Consider the following 17452-nt stretch of genomic DNA (forward strand, 5'->3'; position numbering starts at 1 on the left):
CCATGGTTTGGACCGCCGAGAGCTGTGAGCAACACGCTGCCTCCCCTGGGACTTAGATTTGAAACAACCCAAGCATTCATCCAGGACCATCCTAGGCAAGTTCCAACCGTCCAGCGAGAAGCATGCTAGAGGGAAGTTCCGACCCTTGATCCAGATCGAGGCGAGAAAGTGCCATACCGAGCAACAGTGTCCCCTTCGGTGGACCACTCCGGGGTACCTACCGGAACCTACGAGGCACCCATTACTACTAGACCGGCGGAAAGTAGCTCGCTCAATCGTCCGCAGCCACTGCCAACACCGTCTTCTCCTTCTGGTGACTCGACCACGTCTGACACCCAAGACCTTCTCTACTTCTTCACAGCCGCCGAGTTGCTCCATGTTGATACGGCCCACCGGCAGCAGGGAGCGGGTTCGAGTACGAGTGATGGACCGCCTTCCTATGTCTACACTCTGCCAGGTACCCGCGCTGCACCAGCCAATCCAAATGCAGCGCGGCTTGATGCGACGGAGGATCCTCCGCCCTACAGCGAAGTACCAATAGAGCTCCCGCCACCCCCCGTATATGCGCCAAGGGAACGGCGAAAGCACACCCCCGCCATACAGAGACTTCATCGCCCACAGCACCCCATCCATCGCACCGGCCGCTTCTGGACCTGCAATACTGCGCACGGCTTCCTTTTCGGTCATCGAGAACCCAACCACCAGTGACAGCACTACGGCTCCAACAACAACACCACCGTCATCACGTCTAGTTCTCCCTCTATTCCGGTTCACGCAGAAGCACATCGAGCCCGTCGCCGAGCGCTTCCATTTTGGGCCCGCGCTGCGAATACGGGCGCTCGATGAACCAAACCGCGGAAGGGACCTGGGCCATAAGATGGAACTATGGTGGTCTGATCAGGCGAGTGCGACTGTGCCTCGCAAATCGTACAGGTTGAAATGGGCTAGTGGACGCCATTCTGATACGACGGAAATCTACTATACAGTGTACAAATGGACCGGGCTCGATTGTAGATCCGACCAAGGTGCTGTGAAGGTATCATTTCCCAGGCCCCATGGTTGGTTTCTTTCCCAATACCAGAGCTAACGTACATATGTTCGATGGACAGGCAATCAATCCGCCACCATTCGACAGCCGCGGCTTGGTTATTTCCGGCTCTGGGCCAACCATTCTCGCGGAAGTTCGCTTCCGGGGAAGGGGTAACGATTACCCCTTACTGACCTGTTACAGTGCCAGCGCACATGCGCGGATGGACTTGATCATGGCGGGCTTGATGACGGTGCTGGTGGTCGAAACCCGAAAGGCTCTCGTTGTCCACCAACAGAGAGTTGGAGTTGATGCCTCCCCTATCACGGGATGAGGTGATCACTCAAGCAACTGTTTGCAACTGCCGCCGTTCGTTGCAAGAGCTGGGATTGGCAACAATACCACTCGGCGCTGCGTTGGCGATTTCATGGAAACTTGGTGTCTCGAGCATATGAACTAAGATGTTTGGACACAGTACCAATGTGATATGGCCGCGTACGGATTTTGCGCTAACCCAATGCCGGAGGCCATCCAGGTGGTCGGGTCGCTGCGCATTTGAGGCCATGCAGGAGGCCTACCAGTAGTAATTGTTCAAATTCCGACCCCCGCGGCTCTCTTTTTCTTGAACCCACACCTTCCAACTTACCCCTCACAAATCCTTCGACCTGGCGGAACAGAAAGTCGTCAACCCCTTTTCAGGACCATTGCAACACTTGTCACCCGATATGGGATTCGACACGGCGCGAGACGCCGCCTCTACCACATCTTCGCCGACGGCCCATTTTACCCCGGCCACTTCCGTGAACGACGACGACGATATCCACGACCACTCCCCCCACCAAGTATGCACGGTGACGATGCTTGGGATGGTCCGTACGTCCCCGTTGTGCCGTGGCCAGGAAACACGTATATCATAATCGAAAAAGGCACCGGCCAAGCTATCTCTCGCCGCGGCGATGGCCAGATCACTCTCGGGCCCCCTCACGATACGTACCTGGCCGGTACAAATACCCAATGGCTATGTGTGGAGAGTAACAACCATTTCGGCTTCCAAAACCCCCAGACTGGCTGCTACCTGGGCCATGACGGAAAAGAGCGCATGCATGCTGCGGCGACGTCGCTCAGAGGGTGGGAGTTTATTGCTGCGAGGCCCCATCCGAAGGGAGGGTATCAGCTCTTAAGCCCCTATTGGTCTAATTACATGAAGCTGTTCGTCGTTGGCGACGATGGGAAGAGCCTGGTCAGACGGATGCATGGGACTACACTCTTCGAGTTCAAGAAGATCTGAGTCATTAGAATGCGAAGTACAAAATGGAAAAACATCACCACCCACTTGAGCATTCTAGACGTTAGCGGCCACTGTGTTAATCTCATTCTTCGGAATCAATCTCAAGATCAGAGGCAGACTTGGCGGAAAATGTGACGCAAACGATCTGCATTTGCTCTGAACTAATGCGGGAGGCCGTCCAGGGGGGGGGGGCTGCGCGTTTGGTTTGATGCTGGAGGCCTACCACTGGCCGTTTGTTTTCCTATTTCTTTGCCGCAAATTTCGCCCTCATCAAAGGCATTTGCCCCGAAGGTTTATTTTTTCGTCTTCTCCAAGATAACCAGATGACAGTCATTGCTTGCAACTGCTTCAGTACTGGCCTACAATGTCAGTCCTCCGCCCCTCCAACCGAACCCCAACCTTCCCCTTTCGCCTCAAGCTTCTACTATTCCTTGTCCTCCTCCTTGGAGTTTTCATCCACCGCTATACAAGACAAGCACCTTCTGATCAGTCTGAGCCATGGCCCGGAAACACCTATTTGATAATCGAGCAAGCCAGCGGCAGGCCCATCGTTCGCAATAAGGATGGCGGAATTGCCCTCGGGAATCCATCCGAAACATCGACAAACCCCGCCCACTCCCGATGGCAATGCGTCGAGGCCAACAACCATTTCGGTTTCCAGAATCCCCAGTCCGGTCGCTACCTCGGACACGATGGCGGAGACAGAACACAAGCCACCGCGTGGGAACTGAACGAATGGGAATATATCATGTGGCGGCCACACCCCAAGGGAGGATTTCAACTACTGAGTCCGTTTTGGATGCATTCACTCAAGTTGTACATCGTCAGTGAGGATGGAAATGGGCTGGTTCGACGGATGCATGGCACGACACTCTTTGAGTTCAAGAAGCTATAAGGACGTGATTCCCTAGTTGGCTACGAAGTATTTGAGAACATGTATAAGGATACAGTGGAAATATAATGGGATGTTGCCACCCGACTTATCCACCAGCTCTCTGTCCACATACTAGCCATATTCAACAAGTTCGTCATACCAACTACCAGTTAAGCAAGGATGTTGGACTCAATTCGCGGGCGCTACCGAAAGCTTGGCTTCCCCCGGAATGCTCACTTTGTAATCGCGTTCCCACATATTGTAGAATCGCCGCATTTTATTCCTAACACTCCAGGTAGTGAGTGGCCTTTCCCGTCTTGTCTAGCCTTCCTGGCATGGACATTCCGATAAATTCGGCAAAGTGCTTTATCGATCGCATATTGCGAGGATCGAATCCGGGAAATCGTAGCGTATAAGCCGATGCACCCCTTTACACGCACACCCCTTAACGAATATTATAATATAAGAGGATATCTGTAACATTTGTAGTGGGTAATACAAGTTTGTGTCATACCCCATACCCAACATGGTCCTTTGGTATGCCAAGGCCTTTCAGGTTGCAACTCCCCCTCGTCTGTCTTAGTTGCCTGTCAGCGTCAAGGAGTACAGAAATTCATCCCAAGTCCAGCTTTTCCTCCGTGCTACGGTACACAGAAGATAAAAGTCTCGTAATAACAGCGGTTGTGTCAAGGCATTATGTGACACTGCGTACTTGGCGTTTGAAACAAGGCCGAGTCGTTCCGGCTTTGCCCCCCCCAACTCTCTCGATATTCAAATACAGTTGGGGTGCCTCTGACACTTGCTTGCTCAACTCCTGTCGTAATGAAGCACTTAATTTTCAATGTGCTACCCATATAGCTAAACACACGAGACCCAGAATTCAAAATACCTAGCTGCAATGGACTCCTATAACACCGATGAAAACCCCTTGAATCCGATCAGAGGTCCTACTGAGCAGAGACAAAACGCCAGCTCAAGGAGCTACAGTTGGTCCGTCGAGATTATCGCTCTCCTCTGCAGCGCGTCAGCTTTGACCGCGCTGATTATCCTTCTAGCCAAAGAAGACAAGAAACACCTCGGTGATTGGAAAGCTCCCTTTTCTCTCAACACGGTTGCAGCCATCCTCTCGGTGGTGTTCAGAACTCCACTGGCGTTTGCTGACCAATGGAGAGACCCGCGAGATCCTACTCTCCGAAGCATTTGAAAGAGTTCCCGAGTCATTCCAACCCATCCGTCACCAAAGTCACAATGATAGCATCCGGGTATTCCTCGATGACGACTTCGGAATTTCCCTGGCGCCACGTTGGGGTAAAAATGCTACTGCTGATAGCTGTGCTATGGTGGGGAGAACCGACCTTGAACTTCGCATACCCAGCGATGTCATTCTGCCCGATGGGATACAGCGGAGCTTCAAAGCCACACAAGCGTCTATCACAACTATCATAGATGGATTACTGAATGGTGGATCCCAAGCTTCGATGCCCTCAACGATTCGACGAGCATCGCCATGTCCTTCGAAAACGCAGCACAGCTTATGTCTTACCAAATACGTGAGCTGGATGGATACAAGTTCTATGGAGTTGCTTGGAAATGGACCATATACATCCGAATACGCTGGCAGTTTATGATCTTCCCGATCATGATATCCGTACTGAGTTCTGTCTTCTCAGTATGTATCATGCTGGAGTCCCGCGGCCGCAATATACAGGCCATGAAAGCTAAGATGCTCGAGTCGATGCTTCACGGTCTCGACGAAAGAACTGGTAAGATGCTAAGGAATAGCAAGGTGGACGATAATATGGAGAAATATGTCTTTATAAGGCTTAAAGGTGGAATTGATGGATTGCGACTTCGACAACCTGAGGCGGATCATCATGATGGAACTGAGACTGCCTACAGTACTCAAACATCCTTGGTACCTTAGGCAGTCCCGTGAAGTGCTTTTCCCCGGACAAGGCGTATTGGCATGCCTGGTCAGCCATATCTGAAACGAAAGTCTGGGTTTCTATTCACAAGTCTGTCAGGACCCATGGAATCATGTTCCAGGCTATGCACAGCCATTGATCCCACCCAATGGCTGCTATTTCCGCTGTTAGTTCTGTTAATGCCTACATTTTCCTTTGTACGAATACTCCTAGTTACTTTTTCCATAGCTGAAGAAGCTCGTTTGATCCATGCATGTGGATTATCTGTACCAAACGAGCATGCCCCGTTTGGACATTCTTAGTACTTCAGTCAATTCTAGATGATCCCCTCGGAACCGCGGAAACCAAAAGAACGGCTGTTTCTGCCTCAGGTGCAACAAAAAAGCCCTCGCCTGTTTGGCCTGAGTTGATCTGTCCCAGAGAATGTATAGTAACAGCAGGGAGAAGGAAACCAGGTAACGAGCTGGGCATCATCAGTGCATGGGAAATATCTTATATGTGATGAATTCCCTTTGCCGTCACCTTCGGTCCAATCTCCCCTTAAATATTTTATACATCAACTCAACAAACACATCTCACAACAACACGCACACAAGAGACAGACCCGACGCAATAGGAACAGCTTGAGTCGCCATGGCAGAGAACCACAATTGGAGATGGGCATTTTCAGCCGATCTACCATCTTCTCCCCCTCTGGGAACCGCCCTAACGTAACCGAGCCCAACCATCAGCCATCTACTTTCCGAGCCCCATCGACTGCCCCCTCGGAGTCCGACGAGCTACTTGCCGACGCCACGGACGATGTAGCAGTACGCGAATATGTCCTGCAGGATGTGGAGGAGGAGGCGCGCATTTTGTACGACATCTCAAATCCCCTATCCTCCCTGCCGCATCTAGTGATGTTCCCACAATCGACGAATCGGGAGTACGAAGAGCATAGAGTCGGGCCCGAGCCCGCTGCCGGCAGCAAGGACGACATGGCGCTTGACGAGGAAAGCGGTAGCGAAATTCCAAGCGACGGCGATGATGAGGAGGAGGTGAGTAGGCTGCTAACTATAGACACAACGCATGTGTGTGTGTGATATAGAGGCACGTATGCGGAGAGAAAGAATCACTAACTGAGGGGACAGGGGAACATGATAAGCGAGGTGAAAAGGATGCGGCGCGAGCTGCAGGAGGTCATCGATCGGTCTCGTCGTACCCTCGCCTCGGTTGGCGCAGACGCAGGCCCAGCACTAGCACCAGTACCAGCCAACAAGAATAGAGGAGAGGCTCTCGTCCGCATGCAGAACTGGCAATACATGACGCCGTGGGACCAAGCCAACGCCGTCGCCTGGAGGGGTCTGTACGACGTCAATAAGTATCCGGCTTACCTCAATCTCGTGGTTCAAGGTGGCGCCCGAAACGTGCTGATGCTATGCAACCAGCCCCGGCCTCTTGGAAGGGACTCTGCGGGTCCCATGGAGACTGGCTCAACTCTCGCCGAGAACAACAACGAAATGGGAGTCGAGGATGAGAGTAAGGGAAAAGAAGGGGGCGGCGGCGGCGGCGGCGGCAGCATGAGCGAAAACAGCGAAGACACGTTACATCCCAACCAAGTCGACTGGCTCAACCTGAGCGACGAGTACCGCGCCCAGCTTGTCCTCTGGGGCCGCTGGGCCGACGCCGTCGACCTCAACGTGCCGGCCTACCTGCGCCACCTCCGGCTCCCGGACGAGGCCACGCACCAGCACTACTTCGACGATATCACCCGGAACGGATCCGCGACCCAGGAGGAGCTGCTGGAGAAGCTGAAGCAGTCCCAGGAGCGCCGGAGCGCCGCCAACAGGGACGCGGCCCGGATCCACTGCAAGAAGATGAGAAAGGCGGCATTCCGGCAGCCGCCGCGGAGAAGAGGGCGCAGCGACCCGTATCATCTGAGAAAAAGCCCTCTTCACCGTCACCGCCACCGTCTTTGGCGGGCTTGCACTCCCAGATCGGTGTGGCTCCGCCGTGTTGGGACGAAGTGGATGGTTGCTGCCGATCAAGAGGCAGCAACCCGGATCAGCAGACGACTTCCGACTGATTCAACTACGCTTTGTCTAGATGGCTAGGTGCAGACTAAGCGAGATTGCGTGGTGTCTTGGAATGATCAATTGTTATCGATGCGAATTGGTGGTGGGGAAGACATCTGGCATGTCTCGCTGCACTGTCTGTTATCTACTGCTCGAAAGGGGCAAAAAGCAGACCATCATGGGAATGGAGCTATATCCCACTGGAAAAATATACAGCAGTTGTGTGTCATGTGGGGAACGCTACTGGGCTCCAGCTCCAGCTCTTGTCGGCCTCCTTTTGAGGCATGTCTGCATGTTAAAGCAATGGACATTCTTAATTAAGAATACATGTAGATAAGGAGACAACATCTGGCAATATGAAATGGTATCGTATGATCTTCATGGGAAATTTATTTCATTCTGCAGTAGTAGGGGCTCTCAACTTTGGAGCATCTATTGCTGGTCCTCTAGGGCAAGCTCATCAAAGTCATCAAGGAGTTCGTTCATGTCCACGCCGGGTACATCTTCGTCGTCATCCTCGGTTTCCGCTATGCTCATCTCATCGGCTGCCTGCTGCTTCTTCTTCTCCTTGTACAGTTGCACACCATGACGGAACTCTTCATCCTCCTCAATATCGCGCAGGAACTGCTCGAAATCACGGTCCATACGTTCCTGATCGGCCTTCTTGGGCAGCAGCTCGCCCTCGTCCTTGGCCATACGCTTGACCTTCCACTGTCGCTTACGGTTGCGGCGGCGGTTGGGGTAGTGCTTCTTGACGATCATGACATCGGGGATCCTCGACGAGTATGTGTTGGACTGCTCGATGGCATCGAACTCGGGGTTGTTGAAGTTTGTGCCCGTGAGCATGTAGCCCAAGCACGAGTCACCAGCATGGAGCATGTTGCCCATGTGTGTCCTGGCGAAGTAGACCTTGTCGTTGACGCCCAGATCCGAGGCCTTCGCCACCTGGACATCGGCCAAGATCCATTTGCCGTTGGTGGGACCCGAGGGCTCGATGTCCATGACGATGAACTCGACCATGTCGGGGGCTTCAGCCAGCGTGCCGAACGGGGCTCTCCAGTAGGTGGGGGCGCTGATGTCGGCCGTCTGCAGGGTGTTGGGGTCGAAGACGTTGATGGAGGTGCCGACACGATAACACAGGGCCAAGGGCGAGATATTACCGATCTGCTTGGCCAGCTTGATGGGGAGTGCGACCAAGTCATCCTTGCAGATGGGGATCAATTCCACGGAAAATGTGAATTTGTAGGACTTAGCGCCCGTGTGAGAATCTTGGGAGATGAGCTCCTGCGACTTCTTGGAACGCACGGGAACCACTGAGGTGAGGAAGTCGACGAACTTCTCGGCGCCATTGCGGGCTGAGAAGAAAAAGTCGATACCATCCTTGGCTTCCTTGATGTTGATGGTGTCTTTGTGCGCGCCGTGCTTGAGGATCAGCTGCTCCAGATACAAGAACGTCCGCTTGTGGAGGACCTTCTGCCGCACCTGGACACAGGCTCGCCAGACGTTGGCTGTGTAGGACTTTGCGCACTCGGGGCACTGTTGCCAGGCGACAACATAGACGACCTCGAAGGATTGTTGCAGGATGACACCGTCGGACACGGAATCTTGGATGGTCAACTTGATCTTGATACGGCGGGAATGCGGTTCCGTCCAAATGAAATTGGCGTCTATTATTCGGACTTTGTGCAGACCTCTGAGCTTCTTGAGACACAGCGACAGCAGTTCGCGGGACTCTGGGGCGGCGGACACCCAGGTCTGAGGGGGGAGCAGCCAGCGGTCGCAATCTCTGCAGAAATGGACGGTGGCTTCACGCTGGACGCCGGCTGAAACGTCGATGTTGGTTTTGATGCAGTCGTAGCAAAGGGCGTTTGTGCTGTTCTGGCCGTCGATGGGGGCAGCGCATTCGCAACAGAAGATACTATATCCGCGGAAAGATGGGCATGTCAGTTGGGGGTTTTCACCAGTTTGGGCGGTTGGAAGGCGATGGGTCATAACCTACGTCGCTCCGCCGGGCGCAGTCCCCTCGTGGGAGGGCGCAATGGAGATGGGCGTATCGATATCCATTGAAGACGACATCTTGGACGAGATGGCTTCGAAATGGACGGGATACCGGGTATTGGAGAAAACAGAAATGAGTTGGGCAGGTGATGGGCTGGGAGTATCGTCGCCCACTACTCGAAATGCTTTGCACTGGATTATGCAGCGGCGCCGGATTCTTATTAAACTTATGGCGGGGAAACGTCACTTTCGCATTTCGAAAATTATTTGCCCCTCGATTTGATAAGGCGGATAAGTGAGAAGAGTCAGAGGCAGGGGGAGTCATCAACGCCCTGCCACATCTTATCGCTGCAGGCTAGTGGTCTGTGGCTTGAACGCCAGCAGGCCACAGGCGGGCTTCTGAGTGCTGAGCCGATTGTGCAAGTACCTCGACTGAGCAGGAAAAAAAAGAGTACTTCTCGGTTGCGCACTAAACACAGGACCCATTTTCAATCTTCACCACCCCCTGCTCGGATCCACATCCCCTAAGCGCCCGCGCCAAAAGATACTCGGGTACAACCTGCCAGCCCCCGCCTTTTTTTGCGCGAAAACGCGCAGTTGCATTCAAGCCCCCAGTTTTCGTGGCTCTGGGACGCAGCAAGCAATCTCAGGGCGTCTTGAGCGCAGGCCGGCCAGGTGCCTACTTTCTGCAGGAGGGAGGGACTGTCCGAGGAACTCGAGTCCAGTCTCCAGCCATAAAAAGATCTCGCGCGACTCGAAGCGGAGACTGAGCAGTAGGCGAGCGAGTTGTATGACTGCTTCCTCCAAAAGCTGCTGACAAATACCCACCACATCTTGCCTTTGTCTTGCATCTCACCTCGCGTATCGATCTTCAGTTTTGCTACGCTGTGTGACCCATACATCTGCCATCTTGCAGGCCATACCGAGCAGCGCCAGTGCACTTTATGGTCGACGATAGTCGATGCCGCAGCATTTCGGTTGCTTGCTTTCTTGGATTGATTGATTGCGCGCCCCGCTCAGTCTCTACCAGTATGCCGCATTTCACCCGTGTCCCATGTTTGCAATATTTCGCCCGCCTTGATTGGAAACCTGCCTGACTGCCTCGGACTGCAGCCCTGGCGACTCAGAAATCCTACCATCAAATCGACCCGATGCCAGCGCAGTCACCCGACTAACCAACACCAACCCCGCACCAGGCAGGCATCTTGGTTACATCGAGTCAGAGCCGGCAGTTCTTCCAGGTGGAGATTGCCTAAATCGACCGCACCGCATGCATCCCCTCTACCAACACCGTCCAGCCGTCCTTGCTTCTGGAACTACTGGAACTCCCACCCGCCTTAAGGCTTCTTGCACGCTGGACCCTGGTCAAGGAATTGGGTGTCGCTTGCTCGTGAAATGTAATCCACGAGTTTCCCGCTGCTAAGCCTCTGCATGTCTTCATCTACACTCCACCACAACCCATCTGCGACACGATCCTGGTGGGGCTCATGCAGGCATCCATGGCTCAGAAGCAGCAGAAAAAGAAGATGGAGTGTCTTGTTCCGTAAAAGCCGCACCCGCTCTCATATCGTCGTCGGGATCTCGTCGCTAGAATGCGGAGTAGGTAAGATCCGGATGGTAGGCCATGTCGTATTGGCTGCCCACCTGCATGAGCTTTAGCTGCTGCTGCATGCATGCATGCAGTGCAGTGTTTGCTTGCGAGATGTGTGCCAGCCTATTTGCCTGCTTGCAGGTGAATCGCTCGCCTTTCTGCTTCAACGCCGGCAATCCGGATGAGGGGGAGACATGTTTCTCCTTCCTTTCCTGGAGCCACTATATGTGCAATGTCTCTCCCGTCTCCTGTAGGCACTGCCGTGATGTTTTTGTTGCGCCGTTGTTTTACTGCCCCCTAAAACCCAAAATCAGTCCTGGAAATCCTCCCAGCCGTAGCCGCAGAAGTCGCCATGATACCACAACTCGCAACTCTTGCAGGGCTCCTCTGTCTCTCCGCGGCTCAGAGTACCCCGCCGCCGGTAGTAGACCTCGAATACTCGCGATACCAAGGCTACTATGACCCTGATTTCGACCTGAACATCTATAAGGGGGTAAATTGCCGTTTTCGTCAGATTGTATCCCAGAAAGGAAACGACTTGACGCAAAGGCTGATCCTATTGCTGTAGCATACGTTATGCTGCGCCTCCCGTTGGAAAGCTGAGATGGCAACGGCCCCAGGCCCCAGCTGAGAACCGATCCGAGGTATTCCAGGCCACAGAGAACCCTCCTCAGTGTCCTCAAACACGTAATGGGGGCAACGGGCCACCGTGAGTAAACCTGCACAACTCATCTGTACGCATGCATGATACTCACCAAATACCCTTAGCCCACCACTCAGCACGGAAGACTGCCTTTTTCTGAGCCTGTACGCCCCTCCAAATGCAACAAAGCTGCCCGTACTTGTATGGATACGTGAGTTTTGAGCCCGCACTTGAGCAACGGTATCTACTCCCAAATATCGGCCCAGCTAACCCGGGTCTATTTGGGGCGAAGACGGCGGCGGCTACGGGAGGGGCAGCGTCGGGGAATTCGACTTCAGACAGCAGCTGCCGGTAAACAACAACTCGTATATCACGGTCGGTATCCAGTACCGCCTGGGGGCATTCGGGTTCCTGTCATCAGGGGACGTGGCTCATCATGGCACGCCAAACGCAGCAATTCACGATATGCGGTTTGCTCTGCAATGGGTGCAGAAGTACATCCACTTGTTCGGCGGTGACCCCTCTCAGGTCACTATTGCTGGAGAGTCGGCCGGCGGTAGGTTGTGTCCCGAATGCTTTGAATTTTTGATCTCATGAGAACTAATAACCCGATGCCCAGGCGGAGCTGTGATGCTTCTTGCGATGGCAGAGAGCGACAGCGACAAGCCTCTGTTCAACGCTGTGATTTCTGCGAGTCCCTACTTACCCACGCAATGGTCAGTCACCTTAGTATATAACCTGCGGGTTTTGCCTCTCGGCTTGCTTTACTCACAGTTGTACCAGGGATTACGCGGATACGCAACCATCTGAATCCTACTATCGGTTCGCCAAAGCGGTTGGCTGTCTCACCGACGGCATTGCTGCAAACGGGTCAGTTTTCGACTGTCTCGTATCTCAAGACTCGGTGAAACTCCAGACAGCCAGCGATGCCGTGAGCGCCTCCGGGCACTACGGACAATGGGCCTTCATCCCCGTCACCGACGGGACGCTTATCAAGGACCGGCCCTCCGTGCAATTACTATCCGGCGAAGTCGGCGGCATCAGGGTGTTGACCTCGAACAATCTAAACGAGGGCGCCGTCTTCACGCCCCAGAACCTGAAAACAGAGGACGCGTTCGAGGGTTTCTTGCTGGACAACTACCCGCTCCTGACCCGCGAGAACGTCACTGGCATCCTGGACCTCTACGGCCTGCCCGCCAACGCAACGAACATCCTCGCCGACTCCAACGGGCAGACGCCGCCCTTCTCCACGACCAACTCCGAATGGGGCTCCGGCTGGCAGCAGGTCGCCAACAACTTCTACGCCGAGGCCACGTTCGTGTGCCCCTCGTACTGGCTGGCGGGCGCGTACACCGCCAAGGCGGGCAAGAGAACCAGCAAAGGGGATGCGAAGGCGTGGCGTTACCAGTACTCAGTGAGCCCGGCCTCGCACGGCAACGACGTCCAGCCCGCCTTCAACATCCCCTCGCCGGCCACGGCGAAGATGCCGCGCGACCTGCTCGACGGGCTGCAGCACGCCTGGGGCAACTTCATCGTGCACGGGGTGCCCAGCCTCGCGCCCGTAACCTCCGAGGAAGAGACATCGAAAGGCTCATGGCCGCAGTGGGCCGATAAGGAGGGTCACGAAAACTACATGCTGAACTTCAACGTGACGGGCGGCGTGCCAGTGGCGACGCAAGGCCAGTGGGACGGTGCAAATATCACGACGTACGCGTACGTGGAGGGGAACGGGACGGGCGCGCCGTTGGAGGCCGTCTTTGACGTCGTGGAGGGTTCGAGCTGGGAGGGCGGTCGGGGGCGGAGATGCCGGTTGTTGGCGGATTTGGGGCCTTACATGATGGCGTAATAGATACTTATATATGTAGTGCTCGCTACGTAGCAAGAAACCACTTTTATCGGAAACCCAGATTACAAGTAGAGTGTTGTTATGGGTAATTACAACACTCAATTACCTGTCAGAGTACGGTGATTGCTAAATGTTGTATTATTTGTGAGGACTACCCTGTGAAATTACCGAGTTTTTAATTATATGGTATTATGTGTAGACCGCAGCCGCTATTATTATACCTTAGTCTGGTATAACATAGTATGTGGTGCACTCCAAATAATAGGGGCTGCACAAGTACCAGCTAGGAACGGGATAATGAGGCAATGGGCTGCACTGATCTGAGAAGCCGACCCAGTATCGAAAAGTCTGATAACCACCCATGTATGGACGATGCTGAACTCAAACGCTTTTGATGTTGGTTTGCTCAGCCAGTCCTGATGGAGATACCCATATCAACACCAAACCATAATGCAGCAAATCCATCTCCGATGGATCCATGGGGAGGTATATAGCCATGTCGGTTAGGATATTTCCTCTCAATCGTCCATCCAATTACTCTCCAAGCAAAGGATTACTCCAACACATCACACATCTTATCCAAAGAAAACTCGACAAAACACACTTACACAATGGCTTGGACTTCTTCTCCTTGCGCCGCCCGGGACATCAAGAAGAATGAGGCGGGCGACAAACTGACAGCCGAAGAAAAATCAACCATCGAGCAAGGCCTTTTCTGGGGCAAGGAGGGAAGGCGAGGCTATTTTTCATCCCATCTCGAGTCGCAGCAGCAGAAAGACGAGCCACGCTCCCAGGAAACTGGACCTGAACCCACCACTCACACTCCCGCAATGGACTCCAGCCAAGACAGCGAGCAACCCGCCATGACTCCCAGTAATCCGTGGGCCGTCCGAGACATTAAGGCGGGCGACGAACTGCCACGAGCGCCCGCGCACCTCAGCCCGCGCGAGTGGCTGGCGTTGTCCGAGGCCCACGGCCCCAAGCTGACGCGGCAGACGCGGCAGCTCATCAGCAGCGTTGCCTCTCTGCAAATTGCCATGGACGCCGTCTCGCACCTGGTGAACCGTCGCCACCGCGACCGACTCTCGGCATCATCGTCGTCTTCGTCGGCCTCCTCCGGCTCTGCATCGACAGTAGTATGGCCCAATCTCCAGGAACTGGCGCAGACTCAGCAGCTCGGACTGCGGAATTTCTGCGACCTGCTCAAGGGGGAGGTCGACGAGGAGATCCAGGAGGCGGCTCTGGAGCAGTCGCGGCGGGAGCTGGCGAAGCAGAAACTGAAGGAGGACGAGGAGAAGGGGATCCAGGTAATGCAGCAGTTGCTGGGTCTCACGGCCAATGGCACTGACAGCGATGGCAGGCCGAAGGACCTGGGCAGGAGTAAGAGTGCCTTGGAGGTGGCGGCGGAGCGGGCCAAGTCGTTGACCCAGGGTCCCTGGACAAAGCCCTGGTGATGGACAAACCCAACTAGTAGAGTCATCATCATCAGGTGGCGTTGGAATTCCACGGACGGAGCTGTATCAGCTGAAAAAGATAGCACCTGTACAACAGGAAAACAAACCATTCTATTATACTTGATTAAACTACTTACAATGTACCATTGACCGAGGTTAGTGACGACCTCAGGCAAAGTCCGATGCGTGGTTGTCAAAGGGGAAAGGGAAGGTCCAATTATGTAATGCCAAGGTTCGTATCCCATTGACGATTGGCCACTGCCATTCTGCGCAATTCCCGAAGCCAACTGCGCCGCAAGGACTGATGGAATGCAAGCTTGGGTAACTTTTTGGGTCAAAACCCCGCATGCCAATGGTCAACCCATTTTCAACTCTTTTTTCTTCTTCTTCAACTTTTTGTGACCCAAGCATGCATCTCTTTCAAACGATCGAGACCTCGGAGACGCTATGAGTCTTTCAATCTGCGCAACACGAGCCGACGCCCTGACACGACGCAATATGATCAGCTAGCGGCATCAGGACGCACGCACACTCTAGCACACCGTCTTCTGCAAGTGCAGTTGGCGCGCAACCACGAGACGCGTTAGAAAACAGGCCGGTGGGAAAATGGTCTCGTAGATGGCGGGTAAGTGCTTCGAGCAACCTCCCAAAGCACCTGCAGCACCAACGTCAAGCAAGCACTGCGTTTGCTTGGCTTCACCAGACCGGGATGATGATCGAACTGCAGGCCTGTTTTGGCTGACCACCATGCTGATAATCGTTCACTACTCTAATGCAATCTGACCGGAACCTTATTACTACTCTCATTAATTAAGCTTTATAACTAACATGGTCCTAAGTCACTGACCATGATGCCCTCTCTCGCAGACACCACATACTGCGAGCCAGACCGCGAAACCTGCTGCTGCTTGGGCCAAGTACGTACGCATGGGCCAAGCGTGACCGACGACACGATCAGCACAGCTGGCTTTCTGGAGAGCTGGATCTTCCATCGATTGCAGGCAGGGCTCCATTGAAACTGGTCAATGGCTTGATGGCAGCTGCGAGATGTTTACGAACATGAGGTAGGTAGGTACGGCGTGAGATGTTCCTCGAATGTAGCACATGTAAACTCCGTGATGATGTCTTTGCTACATAATATTAATTTAATAAAGTTCTTTACTTATTAATTGTCATCACGTGTAGTGCTATCGACTATTAGTTAAGGAGCTGCGCCTTGAATCTATGGTAGTGAGTGACACCTGGTACCGATCCAACGAAGATCGTCTAGAGTCGGTCGTCAAGGCCGACACTATAGAACGGCATCGAGAAGCGTCTGCATGTCGGGCGAGGAGCTCGGCCGGCAACTCGGCCGGCAGCTCTACAGGCTCTATCGTCGTCGTTGATGAGGCCGCCGGCATCTCGTGTAGCCTTTCGTTGGTCACATCACCTTCCATCTCGAACCGCATCTCCTGATCGCCCTGCATTTCCGCCGTCGCCACCGCTGGCCTGCCGCCCTCCCCGAGCTCCGCCATGGAGCCTTGGGCAGTCGACGGCGCTTCGTCCTTGTCGACGTTCGGCAACGCGGTGTCCCATTCTTTGGCCCGTTTCCGCTTGGCTCGCCACAGCAGCCCACTGACTGCGAGGAGTGCCACGAATAGCGTCCCGATTATGGCGCCCGCGATGATGCCCCCCAAATGCGTCCCGTCTGCGGATCTATCTGCTGCGTCCGGCCCGCCGGTAGTTGTGTCTGTCGGGGGCGGGTCGCCGCCAGTGGTGAAAGAGGGCGCTATGGTCGCCACGACGCTGACAGCCCCGTGTTCCAGTGACACCGAGGTGGTCACGACCGGACCGGACGGTAGCTGGGGCTCTAGGTCAGCATATTTCGCGCATTGGAAGGTCTGAAGCCGTGGTCGCGAGTGCCCAGACGCGCACCAAGATTGGACTTACTGATTCGGGTGGCTCGTCGGAGGATCTGGGCTTAAACCTGAAGGACGGGGAGTTGCATACAGTGCCGCGGGCGAGATCCCATAGCTGAACGGCAAACAGTCTATCCGCATTGCGGTCTCTGATGTCGTCGGGCGGTAGCCACACTACCGAGTTCTGGGTAACGTTCCCTATTAAAGCAATCGAGGTGCATGTCAGCGGTAGTGTTCTGGACTCCAGGGGGATCGACGAGGAAGTTGGGGTCAGCGCGTACGAGCAATAGGGCCGACGAGTGAAGCCTGGCTTCTGACATCGCCGTTGAGGAAGATGTCCCAAAAACCGCCGTCCAGCGCGTCCCACGCCAAAACGACTGGCCGGCCCTGGACCAAGTCTTTCCAGTCGGTGTTGAAGAAGCACTCGGCGGCCAACAACGGGGTGGCCAAGGCAAGAATCAGCCCGCGCGTCGCTCCACAGGCCATCATGACAGGCAGCATGTGCATAGAAGTTTTCCAGAAGGGGTTCCCAGGAACGTGAGGAGGCAGGATCAACGACACTTGGAAGGATCTTCTGCATTCCCGCGCGTACGGCCGGGTCTGCCAGGATCCGCACCAGCGGTCTGTCGGGCTTCGGCTTTATGGACAGGCACGGCTAGGCCTGTAGTATACGGAGCCTTATGGGCCAATGGAAAATTTCCAAGATTATAGAGGTATTGTTACGGTGAGGCTAACCGTGGTACCTGGTCTTCGTTTACCGATGACACGAGGCTGCACCGCCTCAATATCCACCTTTATTTCTATGGAGCCGCTCGGGTAGGGGCCCGTACCTATTAATAGCCCGCCGTCTATCG

General features: G+C 54.4%; 7 protein-coding genes across 7 annotated transcripts; 5 read left to right on the forward strand and 2 right to left on the reverse strand.

Annotated features, from left to right (window-relative positions):
• Window positions 1-1752: 1752 nt before the first annotated feature.
• Window positions 1753-2315, forward strand: PG986_004967 (uncharacterized protein; the record flags this gene model as incomplete). The annotated part of the gene is made up of 2 exons (XM_066841189.1): window positions 1753-1900; window positions 1954-2315. 2 exons carry the CDS (start codon window positions 1753-1755, stop codon window positions 2313-2315), a joined length of 510 nt encoding a protein of 169 aa, XP_066701051.1.
• A 364-nt stretch (window positions 2316-2679) lies between these two features.
• Window positions 2680-3210, forward strand: PG986_004968 (uncharacterized protein; the record flags this gene model as incomplete). Its single annotated transcript, XM_066841190.1, has 1 exon — window positions 2680-3210. The coding sequence occupies one exon, from the start codon at window positions 2680-2682 to the stop codon at window positions 3208-3210; it is 531 nt and encodes a 176-aa protein (XP_066701052.1).
• A 2560-nt stretch (window positions 3211-5770) lies between these two features.
• PG986_004969 (uncharacterized protein) lies at window positions 5771-7207 on the forward strand (the record flags this gene model as incomplete). The annotated part of the gene is made up of 2 exons (XM_066841191.1): window positions 5771-6151; window positions 6245-7207. The coding sequence occupies 2 exons, from the start codon at window positions 5771-5773 to the stop codon at window positions 7205-7207; spliced, it is 1344 nt and encodes a 447-aa protein (XP_066701053.1).
• A 393-nt stretch (window positions 7208-7600) lies between these two features.
• Window positions 7601-9244, reverse strand: PG986_004970 (Bcnmd3; the record flags this gene model as incomplete). Its single annotated transcript, XM_066841192.1, has 2 exons — window positions 7601-9086; window positions 9168-9244. The coding sequence occupies 2 exons, from the start codon at window positions 9242-9244 to the stop codon at window positions 7601-7603; spliced, it is 1563 nt and encodes a 520-aa protein (XP_066701054.1).
• A 1865-nt stretch (window positions 9245-11109) lies between these two features.
• PG986_004971 (uncharacterized protein) lies at window positions 11110-13246 on the forward strand (the record flags this gene model as incomplete). Its single annotated transcript, XM_066841193.1, has 6 exons — window positions 11110-11250; window positions 11378-11466; window positions 11526-11611; window positions 11693-11956; window positions 12020-12116; window positions 12175-13246. 6 exons carry the CDS (start codon window positions 11110-11112, stop codon window positions 13244-13246), a joined length of 1749 nt encoding a protein of 582 aa, XP_066701055.1.
• Window positions 13247-13857: 611 nt separating this feature from the next.
• On the forward strand, window positions 13858-14700 carry PG986_004972 (uncharacterized protein; the record flags this gene model as incomplete). The annotated part of the gene is made up of 1 exon (XM_066841194.1): window positions 13858-14700. The coding sequence occupies one exon, from the start codon at window positions 13858-13860 to the stop codon at window positions 14698-14700; it is 843 nt and encodes a 280-aa protein (XP_066701056.1).
• A 1165-nt stretch (window positions 14701-15865) lies between these two features.
• On the reverse strand, window positions 15866-17087 carry PG986_004973 (uncharacterized protein; the record flags this gene model as incomplete). Its single annotated transcript, XM_066841195.1, has 4 exons — window positions 15866-15887; window positions 15949-16580; window positions 16630-16796; window positions 16880-17087. The coding sequence occupies 4 exons, from the start codon at window positions 17085-17087 to the stop codon at window positions 15866-15868; spliced, it is 1029 nt and encodes a 342-aa protein (XP_066701057.1).
• Window positions 17088-17452: the final 365 nt, after the last annotated feature.

The sequence above is a fragment of the Apiospora aurea genome, assembly GCF_038362705.1.
Source record: "Apiospora aurea strain CBS 24483 chromosome Unknown utg000004l_segment0_segment0, whole genome shotgun sequence".
Taxonomy (NCBI): domain Eukaryota; kingdom Fungi; phylum Ascomycota; class Sordariomycetes; order Amphisphaeriales; family Apiosporaceae; genus Apiospora; species Apiospora aurea.